The sequence below is a fragment of the Phytophthora cinnamomi genome, assembly GCF_018691715.1.
Source record: "Phytophthora cinnamomi strain GKB4 chromosome Unknown Contig128, whole genome shotgun sequence".
Taxonomy (NCBI): Eukaryota; Oomycota; class Peronosporomycetes; order Peronosporales; family Peronosporaceae; genus Phytophthora; species Phytophthora cinnamomi.
Genome location: NW_027151061.1, coordinates 373791 through 390999, shown reverse-complemented (window position 1 = coordinate 390999; position 17209 = coordinate 373791). Strand labels below are relative to the sequence as shown.

General features: G+C 53.1%; 9 protein-coding genes across 10 annotated transcripts; 7 read left to right on the top strand and 2 right to left on the bottom strand.

The window, feature by feature from the left end:
* Positions 1-3733: 3733 nt before the first annotated feature.
* Positions 3734-4844, top strand: IUM83_15547 (Peroxisomal multifunctional enzyme; the record flags this gene model as incomplete). The annotated part of the gene is made up of 4 exons (XM_067940369.1): positions 3734-3831; positions 3903-3964; positions 4049-4231; positions 4318-4844. 4 exons carry the CDS (start codon positions 3734-3736, stop codon positions 4842-4844), a joined length of 870 nt encoding a protein of 289 aa, XP_067780180.1.
* A 237-nt stretch (positions 4845-5081) lies between these two features.
* On the top strand, positions 5082-6140 carry IUM83_15546 (ubiquitin-conjugating enzyme E2 M; the record flags this gene model as incomplete). Its single annotated transcript, XM_067940368.1, has 6 exons — positions 5082-5265; positions 5340-5419; positions 5505-5567; positions 5650-5691; positions 5795-5942; positions 6031-6140. The coding sequence occupies 6 exons, from the start codon at positions 5082-5084 to the stop codon at positions 6138-6140; spliced, it is 627 nt and encodes a 208-aa protein (XP_067780181.1).
* A 341-nt stretch (positions 6141-6481) lies between these two features.
* Positions 6482-8276, bottom strand: IUM83_15545 (putative autophagy-related protein; the record flags this gene model as incomplete). 2 transcript variants are annotated; one of them, XM_067940366.1, is made up of 5 exons in its annotated part: positions 7489-7496; positions 7588-7685; positions 7762-7871; positions 7960-8107; positions 8215-8276. In XM_067940366.1, the coding sequence occupies 5 exons, from the start codon at positions 8274-8276 to the stop codon at positions 7489-7491; spliced, it is 426 nt and encodes a 141-aa protein (XP_067780177.1). The 2 variants fall into 2 exon arrangements, with proteins under 2 accessions (XP_067780178.1, XP_067780177.1); XM_067940367.1 differs by lacking the exons at positions 7489-7496; positions 7588-7685; positions 7762-7871; positions 7960-8107; positions 8215-8276 and adding exons at positions 6482-6538; positions 6614-6772; positions 6840-7325; positions 7406-7453.
* A 601-nt stretch (positions 8277-8877) lies between these two features.
* On the top strand, positions 8878-9459 carry IUM83_15544 (uncharacterized protein; the record flags this gene model as incomplete). Its single annotated transcript, XM_067940365.1, has 1 exon — positions 8878-9459. One exon carries the CDS (start codon positions 8878-8880, stop codon positions 9457-9459), a length of 582 nt encoding a protein of 193 aa, XP_067780179.1.
* Positions 9460-10233: 774 nt separating this feature from the next.
* On the top strand, positions 10234-10980 carry IUM83_15543 (uncharacterized protein; the record flags this gene model as incomplete). The annotated part of the gene is made up of 1 exon (XM_067940364.1): positions 10234-10980. One exon carries the CDS (start codon positions 10234-10236, stop codon positions 10978-10980), a length of 747 nt encoding a protein of 248 aa, XP_067780184.1.
* A 265-nt stretch (positions 10981-11245) lies between these two features.
* Positions 11246-12000, top strand: IUM83_15542 (Major Facilitator Superfamily (MFS); the record flags this gene model as incomplete). The annotated part of the gene is made up of 4 exons (XM_067940363.1): positions 11246-11400; positions 11472-11551; positions 11616-11809; positions 11881-12000. The coding sequence occupies 4 exons, from the start codon at positions 11246-11248 to the stop codon at positions 11998-12000; spliced, it is 549 nt and encodes a 182-aa protein (XP_067780185.1).
* A 166-nt stretch (positions 12001-12166) lies between these two features.
* Positions 12167-13109, bottom strand: IUM83_15541 (NAD dependent epimerase/dehydratase; the record flags this gene model as incomplete). The annotated part of the gene is made up of 3 exons (XM_067940362.1): positions 12167-12470; positions 12538-12748; positions 12827-13109. 3 exons carry the CDS (start codon positions 13107-13109, stop codon positions 12167-12169), a joined length of 798 nt encoding a protein of 265 aa, XP_067780182.1.
* A 283-nt stretch (positions 13110-13392) lies between these two features.
* Positions 13393-14095, top strand: IUM83_15540 (Caltractin; the record flags this gene model as incomplete). Its single annotated transcript, XM_067940361.1, has 3 exons — positions 13393-13395; positions 13461-13757; positions 13838-14095. 3 exons carry the CDS (start codon positions 13393-13395, stop codon positions 14093-14095), a joined length of 558 nt encoding a protein of 185 aa, XP_067780183.1.
* A 2185-nt stretch (positions 14096-16280) lies between these two features.
* On the top strand, positions 16281-17125 carry IUM83_15539 (Peptidase P60; the record flags this gene model as incomplete). Its single annotated transcript, XM_067940360.1, has 6 exons — positions 16281-16314; positions 16386-16437; positions 16523-16604; positions 16664-16813; positions 16893-17021; positions 17090-17125. 6 exons carry the CDS (start codon positions 16281-16283, stop codon positions 17123-17125), a joined length of 483 nt encoding a protein of 160 aa, XP_067780135.1.
* Positions 17126-17209: the final 84 nt, after the last annotated feature.

Sequence of the window (17209 nt, the reverse complement as noted above, 5' to 3'; positions counted from 1 at the left end):
ATATCAAGCACGCAATCGAACGATCCACCCAGTTCGGTCAACAGGAACTCTTCCGTGGCGGAGAGCCACGACTTCCCATCAGCATACTTGACGACCATGTCAACAGGACCTACACGAATGATTGTGTCCATCACAAGCTTTCGGCGCGAACGAAGATGCTCGTCGCGCCCGAGTCCAGCAGAGCATCTGTTAAATTCACAAGTGGCTTGCAGCCACTTGTGCGTGTAACCCCGTTACACCATCCCCCCCTTACGGTTAGACGCGCGGGGTCCCCGCACGTCAATCTTTGGAATTGACCATTCGTCAATTCTCCGCGTTTGGAGAAGAAACCCGCGCTCATTCAACGATGAGCGCGCCTCAGAAGAAGTCCGCAAAGTCGGTGGGGAGCGGACGCTTCGCGTCATCGACACGAAGGCTGAACACGATTGGTTCCGAGTCCTTTACGGGTCGGGCATCGACTTGGAGTCTGGTATCCGGGACTGGTCTAACCTTTGGGAGCTGAGATACTGGTCTGAAATGCATTCGTGCGCGAAACGAACCCGGGAGTCGCTGCCAGCTCCCACTTATAGGTTGGCCCCATGTATGCGGTTCTTGCTGTGGTTGCTGCTTATATCTGTTTCAAAGCTATCAGTTCTGAAACACATCGCATTTCGTAGCGTGGTCCAGCCGCGTCGACGCATCCATGCGCGTGCCATTTTCCATCCCGCTTCCAAGAGCCCAAGCTAACCAACCACTCTTCTTACCTCCACGACAAACAGCTTCATGGCGCATGCCGACCTCGAGATCCTTGTCCCCGACGAAGCCACCACCCCACCTGTGTCAGTAATATCAGCGTCTCTCCAGCATGTGACTATGGCCGCCAAGAGCAAGACCCTCCGGCGCAACGCGGATTGCCTGGGACCGACGAACACCCAGATGGAGTGAGACTTTCGCACACTGCCGCTGTTCAACACGAACGTAACCTTAGCTTTATTCACCTCGGAGGATACCGCTACACTAGGGCAATTTTGTATCGTTCCAGCTACTATCGGGTGGTGGAGTGCACAACCAAGGTCAAGTTGGTAGCTGCGACGATGGAATATGCGAACTTTGTCCTACCAAGAAGACCGCGTTGCTGCTACTCAACATCTGAATGGTACAGCCAATGTAGACGGCTGTCGATGATCTAGCTCACAGCGATGTTTCGTTGTCTGTCCTGACTATTCGATCTCGTATCAATGAGCAGTTTTACGGTGGCAATCCACAGCAAATACTTGACTCGCGAGAGCAGGTGTACCAATCCCGCTATCGTCACTTCGGGGGGAATATTCACGGCCGCATTGAGATGCCGCCCCTCTCTCGCGATAGCGATCCACCCTTGATTGATTTTTTTAATTTCATCACATTAGCTCTAACGACAGTGACCAGCCTAGTCGCATCATTGGGTGGGCGCATCCAGAGTTCATTTCGATTCTCCGGTACACGGGCATATCGTTATTTGTCGACGGTACGTTTACGTTGTGTGTCACGCGGGTTTCAGCAGTACTTTGTGGTCATGGTGCATGACCAGACTTTAGAGTGGTTTGTACTTTGTACCGATGGTCTAAGTGCTATCCACATATCGCACAACGGACACTTACACGGCGATGTTCTTTTGCATCCAGCAAGCATCGGACCACCTACTCGAGCCGAATGAATTTGTTTGCGACCGAGCGCGCCCTCATCGACGCCGTGGGCGACGAGTTTCCAAACGCGGATATCATCGGCTACATATTTCATTTTAAGCAAGCCGTCCTCAGATAGATGAAAAGCATTGGCATTCCAAACGTGTGGTAGGTACCATCATGACACTGGGTACTAGACATGTTGACAGTTGTGCCATTTTTACAAATTGAGACAAGGAACTGTGTCGCTATCTCCACGGGATGCGCCCTAATGCACACCACGAGGTGTCGTGTGCTGTGAATGTACTCGAGCATGGGCATACGTCCCTGTTTCAGCGACAGGAAGGCTGATCTCTGGATGCTCTCGTATTGGGGCGGCTCGAACGCAAGCCGCAAATTGGTCTTCCATGGTCGGGAAGCAGGAGGCGTCGGCGGCGACCTGCCGAACGCCCACTCTTTCGCCTTCCCCACCAGCTTAGGTAGGAGAAGCCCGTCCGCGCGGGCTCGGTTGACAACTGCCCAGCTTCAATGGCAATATCCACCTCGCAGAACCAACGATCCAGGTGAAGGCGCCCTTTGCCCTCACCACCGTACGAACTCCATGGTGTTGGTCTTCTTTTTGGTCAGCGTGGACGCTGACAGCGGTCAGCGAGCTCATGTGCCATGAACTCCTGGGCGGCCAGGCGTTGTTGTTGTTCCGTGCCGGCGGTCAGCAATGTCTTGATGACGCTGTCTCCCGACACAGCAGCGAGGCGGTGCAGTGCCTTCCATTCGAACAGCGATAGATGCGGGAGGCGTGCTCGAGCGAGCCGCCGGTCTCCCCTCCGAAGGAAGACTATTGTTCATCGATGTGGGGGGCAGGTTACAAAATGCTACCATATGTAACGGGTAAGGACAGTTACTAGCTTACACTACCGCGTAGGAACGTGTATGGAAATGTCACTTTGATTGAATTGCGAAACCGTCTCGGTTCTCGAGATCGTCTCAGCCAGTAATCTATAGTGAACTCTGATTGGCCACAGCGCACTCGCGGTGGCAACCGTGTGTCACAAAGGTCGTGTCGTTAATTACGGTAACCCACTCTAGTTGTGTAGAACCGTACCTGACAGAAAGAAGAAGGTCAACATACACAACAAGAACAGTAAGATTTTGGAAATTATTAGTTTTTGTTAAGTGAATTATTATTTTTGTTAGTTTGTTTTGGGATGTTTTCTTGTTTGGAACTCAGCTTACCCGTACCGTTAAAATGCTCCATGTTTCGTTAATCTATTAGCAGTTACGCACGTTTTGATTGGCTAACATCACACTTAGATTCAAAACAACTGCACTACTTATTATAGTCTGACAATGATTGTGGTAAACGATTTTTGAGGGAGAAAAGCAATCACTTGAATTAATCGTTTTACGACAGTACTAAACTACTTAAGTACAATTTGGCTGAGATCTGTCCAAATAAAAAATCCGGTGTGGTGTCACGAACACGTCAGAAAAAAGTAGTGGCGCGGTGCGGCACGTAAACCATTGCGTCGGAGATCATTGTCAGACCAAACTAAAGCAGATTGAAGATTGACGGATATAACGATCGGCCAGCTTATCGTGATGGTTGGCTCAAGAGGTCGTTGTTGTGATGCGGAGGGCTGCTGTTGGGTGGATGGTTTCTTCTTAAAAAAAAGCTACCTCTGTCTTCGCGAATTTCTAGTTAGATCTGTTTTTATTCAGGGATTCAGGGCCCTAAGGGCTAGTGATTGTGTTTTTCACGTGTTCCACGAGGTCTTCACTAGGCCCGCCCTGAATCACTAAACCGGCATCGCATGCGTAAAACGATGACGTAAAACGGCAAGTTCAACGCTGCCTTGGTTTCACTATATAATATATATTGTTACATACCCCTCTTAATCCGATAGAGTAATACATCTATCAGTATTAGAATCACCTCTATTAAACCTCATACCCCGCGGAAAGAGACATATCAAAATGTAATTTAGTTACGCGGCGCTTCCATCGTGCCGAACGTGGAAGCCCTTCACATCGCAAATTTGCGCCGACTGCACACGTCCTCTCCTCGCACTTCAACCTCCGCGCGCTCCGCCATGCTTCGCTTCGACGGCAAGGTCGCTATCGTCACCGGCTCCGGCGCTGGAATCGGTCGCTGCTACGCGCTGCTGTTCGCCGAGCGCGGCGCCAAAGTGTGCGTGTGCTACGGCTCACAGCCCTCTGTCACGAGTCGCCTCGGTATCTAACGCTTGTTGCTGGCTGCAGTGTGGTGAACGACTTCAGCAAGGAGGCGGCGGACTCAGTGGTCAACGAGATCAAGGCCAAGGGTGCGTGGGCGTGGTCTGCCTCGAGTCTGTGGCGGTGGAGTGGAGAGATGTTGACGCTCAACCGTTGTGTCTGCTGACTGCTAGGAGGCGTCGCGGTCGCCAACTACAACTCGGTGACGGACGGCGAGAAGGTGGTGGCCACTGCCATCGAGAACTTCGGCCGCGTGGACATCCTGGTGAACAACGCCGGCATCCTGCGCGACGTGACGTTCGCCAAGATGACCAAGGCCCAGTGGAACCAGGTGCTCGACGTGCACCTGCAAGGAAGTACGTGGCGAGCTGCACACTGACGTGTTTGTGTTGGTACGAGAGTTGTTATTTACTTTACCCATCCACTGTGTGACTGTGTGCAGCGTTCGCGGTGACCCACGCCGCGTGGCCCCACATGCGCAAGCAGAAGTACGGCCGCGTGATCCTCATCACGTCGGTGAACGGCCTATACGGCCAGTTCGGCCAGACCAACTACAGCGCCGTGAAGGCTGCCATGACCGGTTTCGGCAAGTCGCTGGCCAAGGAGGGCTCTCGCGCGAACATCAAGGTGAACATCGTGGCCCCCGGTGCCGGCTCCAAGATGACGGAGACCATCATGCCGGCGGACCTCGTGGCCAAGTGGAAGCCCGAGTACGTGGCGCCCACGATCGCCTTCCTGTGCCACGAGTCGGTGCCCTGCTCGGGCAAGATCTTCGAGAGCGGCGGCGGCTTCGTCGGGCAGGTCAAGTACGTGCGCAGCCCCGGCGTGTTCCTGGACCTCGAGACGGAGATCACTCCTGAGGCCGTGCAGGCCAAGTTCGCCCAGATCACGGACTTCACCAACGCCACGGACCCGGACGACGACGAGATCGCGCCGCAGCTGAAGCAGATCCTGCCCGCCAAGCTGTAAGTGGTCACTCATCGCAGTTGGCGTTGACAGTCAGACCCTGGACAGATTGAAGTAGGCAGCTCTTGCTAGTCGCCGTAGCGAAATGAATGAAACGTTTTTATGTGGCTCACATCACCGAGGAAAGTAACGGCTAAAAGTAACGGTAAGGGTTCAGAAATTCCCAAGACGTAAGCGACTCACTTGGCAAAGACAAGAGAAGGCAGCAGGCAGGAGCTCAGGCAGGCAGTTCTCGACGCGATGATCCGCCTTAAAGCCAAGCAGGCGGAGAAGAAGGCCGAGGAGAAGGAGGCGGCGGCCACCGCGGCCGAGACGGGCGAGGCCCCGAAGCCCAAGACGAAGATCCTGGGCATCGGCCGCGGCAAGCGCGCCGGCGCCAGCAAGGAGAAGAAGCGCACGCCCGGCGAGATCCGCATCCAGAAAGGTAAGGAGCCCATACAAACGCCAAGACAAAATGCAGGAGGCGGGGGACTGACGCGAGCTCGTTGCTGCTGCCAGATATCGCGGAGCTGGACGGCGGCAAGGCGGCGGCCATCGACTTCCCGGAGCAGAACGACCTCACGGTGTTCACCGTCAAGGTGCGGCTAGGGGCTGCTAGGAGGTCCACGCGGGTGCAGGATACAGACGGAGACTGATGATTGGCTCGTGCGTATTGCACTGTAGGTGACAGTGGACACGGGACTGTGGAAGGGCGCGGCCTACGACTTCAGCTTTAAGATTCCGCCTGTGCGTGCGGTGATATCTTAGCGGTATAGAATCAAGAGGGTTTACGGGGAGACTGATGTGGCTGGTGCTTGTTACGCTGCAGATGTATCCGCACGACCCGCCCAAGGTTCGCTGCCTGACGAAAGTACGCGCCCTCAATAGTCACTGGATTGCCTGTCAAAGATACCAATTGATTGGGAGCAAAGCCCGGAGGATGCTAACGCTACTGAATGTTGTGGTGCTGATAGATTTACCACCCCAACATCGACCTCGACGGCAACGTGTGTCTGAACATTCTGCGCGAGGACTGGAAACCCGTGCTGGACATCAACTCGGTCATTTATGGTCTGATCTACCTGTTCTACGAGCCCAACCCGGACGACCCGCTGAATAAAGGTTTGTTGCCGAGCGGAGATATTTACTGCAATATGTGTGGCGTTTCTTAGCTAACTACTGTGTTTTACTCTGTTTACTGCGAGAGCAGAAGCCGCAGAACTGTTCCGCAACGACCCGAAGCAGTTTGCCGCGGTGGTGCATCGGTCTTTGCGTGGGTACAGCGTCCAAGGCATCGAGTTTGAGCGGCTGATCTACTAAACTCGCGCAGATTCAGACCGAACCAACTAGTTCCGGATTCGTAAGTGGCGGCGGTGACTAAGTCATCAGTGGATAACGCCACAACTTTAGGAACCCAGCGTCATAGACACACGCTATCGTGGCGGCGTATGGATTAGCAACTACTTAATCGAGCTGGTGTTTTGATTCAACCTATTCAACCCATATTGGCATTAGCGATATCGTTTATTTTATTTTGTTTATTTTATCAACAGGTTGGATATCGTTTGCAGTTGTCATCTCCCAGCAAAACTTCTTTGTCACGTAGTAGGTCTCTTTGCTGTACCGGCGTGTTAGTATTGAAAAATCTCGCTAGGCGGGTGCTACGAAATGTAGATGGCCTCGATTTCCTCGGAAGTGCTGTCTCGAAGTACGTTTTCCTGTACATACATGCAGTAATAGCATCCAGTTAGCTCGGACGAATTACCAGATATCAGAATCAAGAAGCCGCATACCCGTTCGAGCTTGCACTTGCCGCCGACTGTAAGGTTCAACGAGTACTCATAAAAGTAGCCGTCGGCTGTAGCCACATACAGCTGCACAATCGGGTTCTTGGTGTCTCTCGGACCATGGATAGCGCATTGATTCGGGACCCCCGTCGAGCGAAGCCGAGCCTGGCAAAAAAATGTTAAACATGACTCGCGATAGTAAGCTGTAAGGCGAAGAGATGTATGCACGTACATAAGCGAAGTCCCGAGTGCCTTCGGCGATGCCAGAAAAGGAGCTGGGGAGGTAGGCACTCATAACGCCAGCCACATCATCAAAATTGCTCGCAGTCGAGCCCGTGCTGGTGCGCGTTGTACGCGTAGGGGCCGAAACACCTGACGCAGTATGGTGGGAAGCAGGTTTTCCGGGTGACGAGCCTAAGGCTGATGAGGTTACGGGACTTGGTGGAGCGGCAGCACTACCAAATACTGTGGAGCCGAAAGTGCTCCCAGCAACAGCCAGAGTTGAAGTGATCGGCGTGAAATGTCCAAAGCTGCCAGTAGCAGAGCTCTCAGCTCCTGTCAGTGAGAAAAAGTGAATAGTACCGGTATCGCTAGATGCGCACAAGATCGTCGAGCTCTCGTTAAAGGCAAGGCAGTAGACTTGAGCGCCGTAAGAGCCACGTCGGAATGCTGCCGCTTTCTTCCCACTCGGCACTGAGAACACCCGGATCAGTGTGCCCTACAAATTTCGGCCACGTACGCACACCATTGTTAGCTCAATTTCAGCTACTAACACCTACGTGCAACCTCTCTTCTCACTGATTCAGATGCTGTTGCGAGCAATGTTCCCTGAGGATTAAACGCCATCGCCACGGGGGCCGTTCGATGAGCCTGAAACGCGTTCAGTACACTAAGGTTGTTGGCATCATACAAAACGATCTCTCCCGGTGAAGCGCCGGAGGGGAATGCCAGGTGGCCGTTGTCGTGCGGGGAGAGCACACAAAGTGCCTTCGGGTTGGGCGACGTGTCCAGCGTCTCCAGGATCTTCATGGTGCTGATATCGAAAATGTAAATCTTGCGTTCCAGCACCGCCACGAGTCTGCAAGTCAACAACACACATCAATAACTCATCATTATCTCTATCGTCTCCACCCTGAGTCAGCAACGACCGATACCTCTGCCGGTTCATGCGCACAGCCAGCACGGCTGTGACGAAATTCAAGTCGCAAATTGCTGCGCCCGTCTTGGTGTTCCACACACGCAGTCTCCTCGGCGAAAACGCCGGCTACATAATCCAAAGCACAGCATTGCATTGTCTTCCGTGTCAGCAGCTGACCAAGTGACATTGCGCAGCGAGAAGCCATTCCACCAACCTGATCCCCAGCGCCCACCAGAGCCACCAGACTGGTGCAGTAGAGCATCTCAGCGATGCCAATGCCCCCAATGTCCTCCTGAAAGCATTTGCCGAAGGGCTCGCAGTTATAGATGGCGAAACCTTGGCGCGTGCCTACGCTGATGCACCTGAGATCGATCCACCCAGCAGATACAGCCAGAGCCAACGTCAGTCGATGGCCATTAGATTGCCCAGGGCTGGGCGCTGCATACGCGCAGGCAAGACGCAAACGTACGACGCCTCCTGGTTGAAATTCAGGAAGAGAAGGTCGCTACGGCTGCTGTCGGAGCTCCTCATTCTTTCTTCGGTGCTGCAAACTTGGACTCTTGATGACGGTCCGCCTGTGGGGTAATCCACACTTGAGAACTGTATGTGGCGTTTCAACCAATTAAAATACTCGATCGGTTTCCCGAGGATTTCAGATGCAGGGCAACTTCAACGACTGCAACTTTCGCTTGGCTGTTTGCTCGGCCTGAACTTGGTTTTATAGCGCCTCGCTCGAATAGATATTGATCTTAGATAGCGGTACATTAGTAGGTAAAAGATACACGTCATTGGCGACCTGTTACTTCGAACTAGTTTGGAAGGTGCTGGGTTGTAATTTTACATCGGTATCCACGCGTAGAAATCACGAGGTCTTACTAGCACGTTATTCGGTGCAGTTCGACTGCATGAAGTGGTCAAGAGCGACAACACGATCTGTGGTTGTGTCGCTTATTTTATTTGCGTGCTCTTCAAGTGGTTCCCCATCCGCAGAGTGGGAAGGCAGCGCACCGCAAAGGTTTAGAACTAACTGTGTTCATTCCTAGATTCAATTTGATCCGCTGACGCCTGACCAAAGCTACGCTCATTTTGCAGTTTTCCTTGCACATCGAACACCATACCCCAGGCTGCCAACATGAAGATCCAAGCTGTCATCGGTTCCACTGCTCTGGTTATCGCCATCACTTTGGACTCGGCTATAGCTATGCAGCAGTTCCTGCAAGAGCTCCCCAACGGCAGCTTGTTCAAGCAGGCTCTCGGCCATCCTGGAGACGACAGCTCCCAGCAAACGGACTTTGCGCAGGCGTTCGACAACGCTGGGCAGTCATGGACCAAAAGCCTGTGTGAGGCCAAGTTCCCGGGAGCAAGTATGACCAACGGCGAGGCCTTCGGTGACCCGTGCTGCACGTGGAAAAAGGGGGGCAAGCCCGACTTCACCGTCACCCCATTTACAACTGCGCCAACAAAAGCCACTACGTGCGCCTCTGGTGGTGCTTCCGATGCCACGAAGGGTTCGTCTAATGGGGCCTCTGATGCAACGCAGGGTTCTTCCGACGGCGGGGCCTCCGATGCAACCAAGGGTTCCGCGCCATCACCCGCCTCTGATGCGACCAAGGGTTGGACTCCAGCGCCAGCCTCAGGCAATACTTGGGGGTCGGCCCCCGCTCCTCCTTCGATGCGCTGCGCTGGGAAGGCTGCCAAAACTAATCGCTACTAAGCGCTGTGGCGTTGACATTTTTTGCCTTTAAGATTGTTCTTGTAAGCGTCCAAGGGACAGTTAACAAAGTGAGAGAGCTTTCCATTGCGTTATTGTCTTGTTCGAGTGTACATGTACTTAATTTAAGTATTAATTAATGTTTTATAGCATGTTAATTAACTATGAGCTGTAAGTTACAGGTAGCACCACTCTGGTGTTGCTCCACCTCCTATAATACTACCGTACATATACATGTATCATACATACACGCGAAGCCTCCAGTCATTGCGCTCTATGCGTGCGTACCGTCGAGAACACGCCAACGACACGACCACTCTGGCTGCTCCACCTCCGATAATACTACCGTACATGTACATTACATGTATTATGCATGCACGCGAAGCTTCCAGTCATTGCACTCTATTATGCGTTCGTATCGTCGAGAACACGCCAATGGCAGTGTCGTAACACATGGGCGACGCGATGTGAAATGTTCAAGATCGTCACCGCGATGTGCAGACGCGCCCGACTCACTGTTTTGCTGTCAGTGAAGCATACATGGATACTCTTCACCATCCGCAGATGAAAACGCCTGCACCTCCAGAACGCTTGCCATTAGAAACAAGTCCCTGAATCACTTTTATCCGTATAATACATGTGCTCCCGCTGTGGAACCGGTGCGGCAAAACCGGCCGAACGATTGTCCTTTGCGAGGGCTCCTCACTCCAACTCTCACTTTACAACTTGCCTCGACATCCGCACCGCCAGAAAGACCAACCTTTTCAGACAGCCAAGATGCAGATCCACCTTGTCGTCGCCGCCGCTGCCCTGACGATCGCTTCCACGATGGACTCGGCCTATGGCCTTGCCAAGTACCTCAACGAGCTCCCGAACGGCAGCTCCTTCCAGCAGGCACTCGGGCACCCGGGCGATGACAGCTCCAAGACGACGGACTTTGCTCAAGCGTTCGCAACCGCCGGTCACACCTGGTCCAAAAGTCTGTGTGAGGCCAAGTTCCCAGGCTCGAGCATGACCAACGGTGCCGCCTTCGGTGACCCGTGCTGCACGTGGAAGAAGGGCGGCAAGCCTGACTTCACGGTGTCGGCCTTCACAACCACACCGGGTAAGGCAACGACGTGTGCTGCGAAGGGTGGCTCCAGTGCGACGTCGCCTGGCACGTCTTCAGGGGCCAGTAACGCCACCAAGGGCGCGTCCAATGCCACGAAGGGTGGCGCTACCACTGACAGCTCTGGCACTGGAGACTCCAGCACTGGAGCGGCCGATGCTACCAAGGGTGCGTCTGATGCCACCAAGGGCGGCGCCACCACCGATACCTCTGGCACTGGTGATTCGTCCAGTGGAGCCACTGATGCTACCAAGGGCGGCACTACCCCTGAAAGCTCCGGCACTGGTGACTCGGCAACTGGAGCATCGGCCGCTGGAGCGTCGAAGGGTTCTCCGTGGGGCTCGACCCCTTCCACCCCTTCTACGGGTGGTGGTTGTGCTGCCAAGGGTGCCAGGGCCAGGGCTCTTCGCCGCTAAACGGAGCAGCCTCCATATATATGTTCCACAGCTCACGCCCGCGAACTCCTAGCCATGTAGCGAGAGAAGCTGCTTCGTGTCGTAACTTGCTCAGTTTCTCTAACAAGCCTCAATAAGCTTTGAGAAATATACATGATGTTCGTGCACCTTATCAAGGTTGAATCCATGTTTTTCACAGCCTATTCCAGTCGCCTGGTATTTTGAGTTTGGTTCGGCATCAACGAGCAGAAAGGACGATATCTCAACGAGGAAGTGCTCAGCGACCATGGGCAATGTCTGCTGCGGGAGTGGCAACGCGGAGATGCTGGCCCGCCAGGAGCTGCTCAAGGAAGGCAACGACTTTAAGAAGAAGAGTTCGTTCCTTGGAGTGCTCAGTCGAACCGAGAACGTTTACTTGCAGCTAAATCCTGCGGCTACGAAGTTCGATGCACATCTAAAATCGAATTGGGGTGATACGGCGCGGACTAAGTCGGATTTGTGGTGCATTGCAGACTTATGTGGCGACAGACTCCCGGACCAAGCACCTTGGAAGAGCTCCCGATTCACCGAATTGGCAAAGTGTGTCCAATGGGTACGGCACATACGGCACGCGCTTCGATGGCACTTCGCGAGCTAATTTATCTGGGGTTTTGCAGGACGTCTCGACTTGGTACTCCTCGGGCAGAATGGACAGAAACTACTCGAGCTGACGGCTGGAACTACAAGCGTCCGGGACCTTTGGGTGCAAACGTTGGAAGAGCTTTATCTGCCAGGTCAAGCAGAACAGAGTGAATCCGATGCCAAGAGCTTGAAAGAGCAGCTGGAGAAGCAAAAAGAGAAGCAAAAGGAGGTGTGTCCTGGCGATTGATACGGCTACCAGCTCTTGGGTATTTTTTAATCCTCGTTGGCTTGATTGTGCAGCAATACTGGAAAGATCGAACGGAGGAGCTGGAACAGCGACGCCTTGATGCTGAAAAACGCAAGAAGAAGATCGGAGTTATCGGCATGAAGTACACTGCGCAAGCAATGGCTCGAAGATAGACAACAGGTAATAGAAGGCATCGATTGAAGTGTCTCCATTCATCCAGATTCAAAGATTTCATTCATAATTATTTCTTACGTTAGAAGTTTGCCAACGAGTGGCTTCAGGTTGTTCTGCAGTTGAGTAAATTGTAGAATTTTGCGGTCGAGCTCATGTCGGTCTTGCTCATTCGTGGATGTGGAAGGAGGCGGCGATCTCTAGCATGCTCGTCGTGTCTAACGTCTGTCCATGAACAGGGCCGATTGCACTGAGCACCGCAGCCTTGGCGACAGCTCCGACTGGAATAGCAGCTTTCATCTCCTCGCCAAAGAACGGCATATAGCCTATCCCCGTGGACACCGCGCCCAGGTCGCGCGCCAGCATCGAAATCGGTGCCCCGATAAGCTGCAACGGGATGCCTTGACCCTTCTTCGTGCGGCGCCAGCCGTAAATGAAGCCCGGGCGCAGCGCCACCCCCGTCTCGGGAAACCTGGCGCGGTTCAAAACCACTGGTGAGCATCACCGTCGTTACATGTCCACCTCATCCCAGCACTCACCTGGCCTGCACAGCAGCCTCCGCCCTCTCCTTCCCATTGTAGTAGCCGTGCATCGGCAGCCACGACGGGTAGTACGAGCCCACGCGCGAGTTGGACACGAACACGAAGCGCTCCACTCCCGCCTTCTGCGCAGCGCGCGCCGCCGCGATCGTCGCGTCGCCGCACAGCTTCTCCATGAACTCGTTGCTCCCGAAGGCTCCCACCGTCGAGACTGCAACAGCAGCAGCAACAGCAACAACTAGAGTCAGATCAATGCACCAACGTCGCCAGAGCCAGCATTGCTACGTACTGACGCCCGTGACGCCCTGCACGGCCTCGGCCAGCTGCTTGTCGTCGAACACGTCGCCCGCGCGCCAGTCCACCTGGTCGATCCAGGGCACGTCCTGCCACTGCGGCTTGCCCGACGGGTTGAGGCTGCGCACCTCGATGCCCTTCTGCACGGCGCGCTGCAGGATGTTGCTGCCCACGAAGCCGTTGCCGCCCACGACCAGCAGCCGGTGCTCGCTCTTGTCGTAGGCCTTGAGCGTGTGCATCGTGCTCTGGCGCATGCGCTTCGCGGCGGCCGCCAGCATAGTTCAAAGGGAGCGAAAGGCTTTAACGGGTCGTCAGTCCTAGCTCGTCAATTGAAGAGTGAGACCGCCACGACAGGATGAAGTTGCGGGTCAGATACGAACGCAAGTCGAACCCCAGAATAGAGCGATTTCAGAATTAGATTAGAATTTAGATAGACGTGCGAAGTGTACCGGATTTATGGTACATCTTGAAGTGTTGGCCGAAAGGTCGCGGAGCAAGTGCAACGGACACAGACACCGCCGCCATTCTGCTTCGAGCACGAGAGCGACACTGCAGAGAGATATGGTGCGTTGGAAGAGCTGCGTCGGTGCTGCTGAGTGTGTATTGACTGGTGTATGTGTGCTTCGCAGTCGAGTAGTATGTCCGCGTCGGCCTTTGCGAGGTCCCGCGCAGCGCTGCGACGCAAGCCCAAGCCGGTCAAGAAGGTGCTGGACGAGGAGGATCTGGAGGAGATCAAGGAGGCGTTCCACCTCTTCGACACGGACGGCAGCGGCACCATCGACGTGCGAGAGCTGAAGGCTGCGATGCGCGCGCTCGGCTTCCAGGTGAAGAAGGCGGAGATCCGGCAGATGATCGCCGACATCGACAAGGACGAGTCCGGGACCATCAACCTGGACGAGTTCATCGAGATGATGACAGGCAAAATGGTGCGTTGTGGCGGCGCGTGGCTTGGTTTGGTGGATATGTTTTCTCATGGTCTGGCTCTTGGGTTGCCTTGACTATTTAGAACTCGCGAGACTCCCGTGAGGAGATCATGAAGATCTTCCAGCTCTTCGACGACGACAACACTGGCAAGATCTCCTTTCGCAACTTGAAGCGCGTGTGCACCGAGCTGGGAGAAACGCTGACGGACGAAGAAATGCAAGAAATGATAGATGAGGCCGACCGCGATGGAGACGGCCTCATCAATGAAGAAGAGTTCTTCCGCGTTATGAAGAAACGAAGTGGCAACCCACTAGACGATCTGGATAGTGATGACGATTAAGCTGGCCGCGTTTGGTCTCCTAACTTGAGCTCGTAAATACAAGTTACGTCAGCGCATCTGGTGCTACTAAACCGAACCACTTTTGTCTATTAGTGATTCTGCTGTTGCGGCCACCCCAGTCGGTGGCAACAAACGCAGAGCTGCCTGGATACGAGGATCTGTTATGCTGGCTAAGCGCTTCTCTAGCATTACTGATTGCAGAATTTCCTGGACGCTTCGCTTGACAACACGAGTGTTGACCAAGGGTGTAGCGGTAATCGCAGGTGCTAGTCTAACTGCGTTGGTCCCACCACCATGAGTTGATGGTCGCATATCGATGATATTGCAGCGAATTCTGACCGTCGTGCCAGTGGATTCAGATTTGTGCCCGAGTCTGCTGGTGATCATTGTCGAGATTGGTGAGTCAACTTCTCGGTCACGGGATCGATCCCCACCGCAACCTTGCTCAACATCGCTTTCATCAATACCCAGGAAGAATTCCTCCATCTGCTCGCGAATCGGGACAATGGGCTTTCGAATAGGCAGATCAAAATCGTAAAACCCAGATGATGCCGGCAATTTAATCTCCCCGTGACCTTCCGTGCGCTTCCGCCCCCACGAGTCCCGAGAATATACGCTTAGACGAAGGACTGGTGCAGCTATAATCTCGCTTGAGTTGCATTCATTGTTGGCTTGCGACAACGCATCGGTCGCTAGAGAAATCTCCGCCTTGGTGAGTCTTAGATTAAAGTGTTGATGACTTCCAAACGCTGCTGAAAACCCGTAAGTCGGGCTTAATATTTGCTGGGGTAGCGAAAATGGTGTCTTTCCTAGTTTTCGAGTAAGGTTTCCTTGATGGAATTTCCATCGAGAGCATCCGACCTGATCGGGAAGCTCAAGTTCATATTCTACAGATACCGGGTCTGTCGTTTGCACGTTGTCTACAGCAACCACTTCGAGCGACAACATCATTTTCCACTGCATACTGCAGCTGATAGCAAAATTAGCATCTGAAAGATTGGGATTCTTGTCGCGTTGCTGCCACCGCATCACCTCCGCTGCATCGCGTTTTTCTTCTTGCAGTCGAATTTCTCGAGAAAGTCGTTGGTCCTCCGAGGACGCAAAAGGTAGCAAGTCGTGCGTGTTGTCTAGCACATATTCGTATAGTGAGCCCGACGGAGTCGATATATGATACGTAGTGAGTTTAGGTCCCTTGATGAGCAGGTCTGGGTCGTTTTCAGGTTCTACAATTGGCGCTGAAAACCCAGGTGTAGCACAAAATAGTCCAGTTTCCTTGTAGAATCGCAATGAGCAGAGCACACGTTCTTCACCTTCGATTAGCGCAACGAGGTGCATCGCTCGAAACTTATCTTCACGGTTGGCTCGAAGCCACGCACGATACTGATTTGGTGTCCATGATGATTCACTTCGTTTATCACGCGGCCGTCGAGCAAGATCTGGTGGAATGAGGTGCGTGGCCGAGTCCTTCGATGTACTTGGGGGATCTTTGGTATGCTGAACTCGTAGCCAATTCATTAACACATTTTCTACAGGAGTGAATTTATTTAAATGGGCGGACGTACCTCGTTTGGAATAAAGTCATCAACATCCACGTACGACGACAAGATGTCGGTGTTGTCACCCTCAGGTGATTTTCTGTCTCGACGCTGAAAAGGAGTGTAAATAAACGGAGTGTCCAGCGGCATGTGTGAGTGCTTATGACGAGGTTGTACAAACCTTCCTATTCGATAGTTGAATTCCTCTCGCTTCCAGACACTCCTGCTCGCGCTTTCTTTCACTAGAATCGACCGTGAGTGGAAGCTTGCAACTTAATCAAAAGCGGTAAATCATGATCCTCACCCCAAGCTTAGTTTCTTCTCTTGCCACCGGAAGCAATATGTCCATGTTCTGCCGACGGGGACAGAATTACCGCTTTTGTCGCTTCCAAATCCCGAAATCTATCCAAACCCCGACAATATAATGATTTATAAAAGCTTACTATCGTCTTGTACACGAATTCGTGTGCTAACCAACCTTGCGCAGTGTCACACTGATGAGCAGATTCTCCATCGGATCGCGCACATGATAGTAATGTGTCAACGGCATGGTGCTCCACTTACGCACTCTTTCAATTTGCGCCCTTTCACGGAAATTGTAGCCATGTTTGGAGGCGTCTTTTCAAGAGCACGCCGGATCATTTGCTCAGATGGATGACATTAATGACAGTCAGCGAGTTCAGAGTAAGTTTTCGTGTGCGTGCAATACAGCGAGTTCGGGGGGTCACATTTGGACGCGTAAGCCTACGTTGCAGTAGGCAGCAGTGGACACAATTCAAAGCCTATCTCTTCGCGCTTAGCCTATGAGTAAGTGAGATACGTACGAAACGCAGTTTTAGTGGTAGAACTGAGAGGCAGATACGTCTTGGTTTCGCTGCACTGGTTTGTGCAGAGGTGACTTTGAAGCGTTTTCGCTCATAGATGGCGGTGACGAGGATTCCGACTGGTTCGATCTCGGAATCGTGGATGTGGAGGTGAGTAGTGCCCAAGTATCTTTCGGTGTTCGGTGATTCAATCTCATCAGCTTGTGTAGGCTGAAACGGAGTCCAAACGCCAGGAGGCCGAAGCTCGCCTGCGTACCAAGTCTAACGAGTTGAAGCGATTCCACGACAAGATTTGCATGCGCGTGACGGAGCGAGAGCGACAAAATCGCCTTGAAGTCCAACGCGCTCAAGACTACTTGGTGTGTTGCCACCAGACCCACGTGAAAATGACGCGGTCTTAAAAGGCTAATCATTCGTTGTTATTGCGTACTTTGTTAGGATGCGAAGTGTGCGAAAGTTTTTTCAGCCACAGAGTCGACGCTACAGACCAGAAACACCTCGGTAGTTCGGATTTCGACTCGTCCGTACTTTCAGAAGCTGAAAGAAATCAAAAGTGCCATGTTAAAGGTTCGTTTACCAGATTCCGTGGCCCAGTATCTAGACCAAAACTGACAATTATCGTTTCTTGCTGCCAGAATTGTCCCCTGGGACAACAAATTGACAAGGTATAATGGTGCATCACTAGATTGGGAGAAAGCTCACGTGCTGTGTATATTATTAGGCCATTCATCTGGATGCTCAAATACGTGATGACC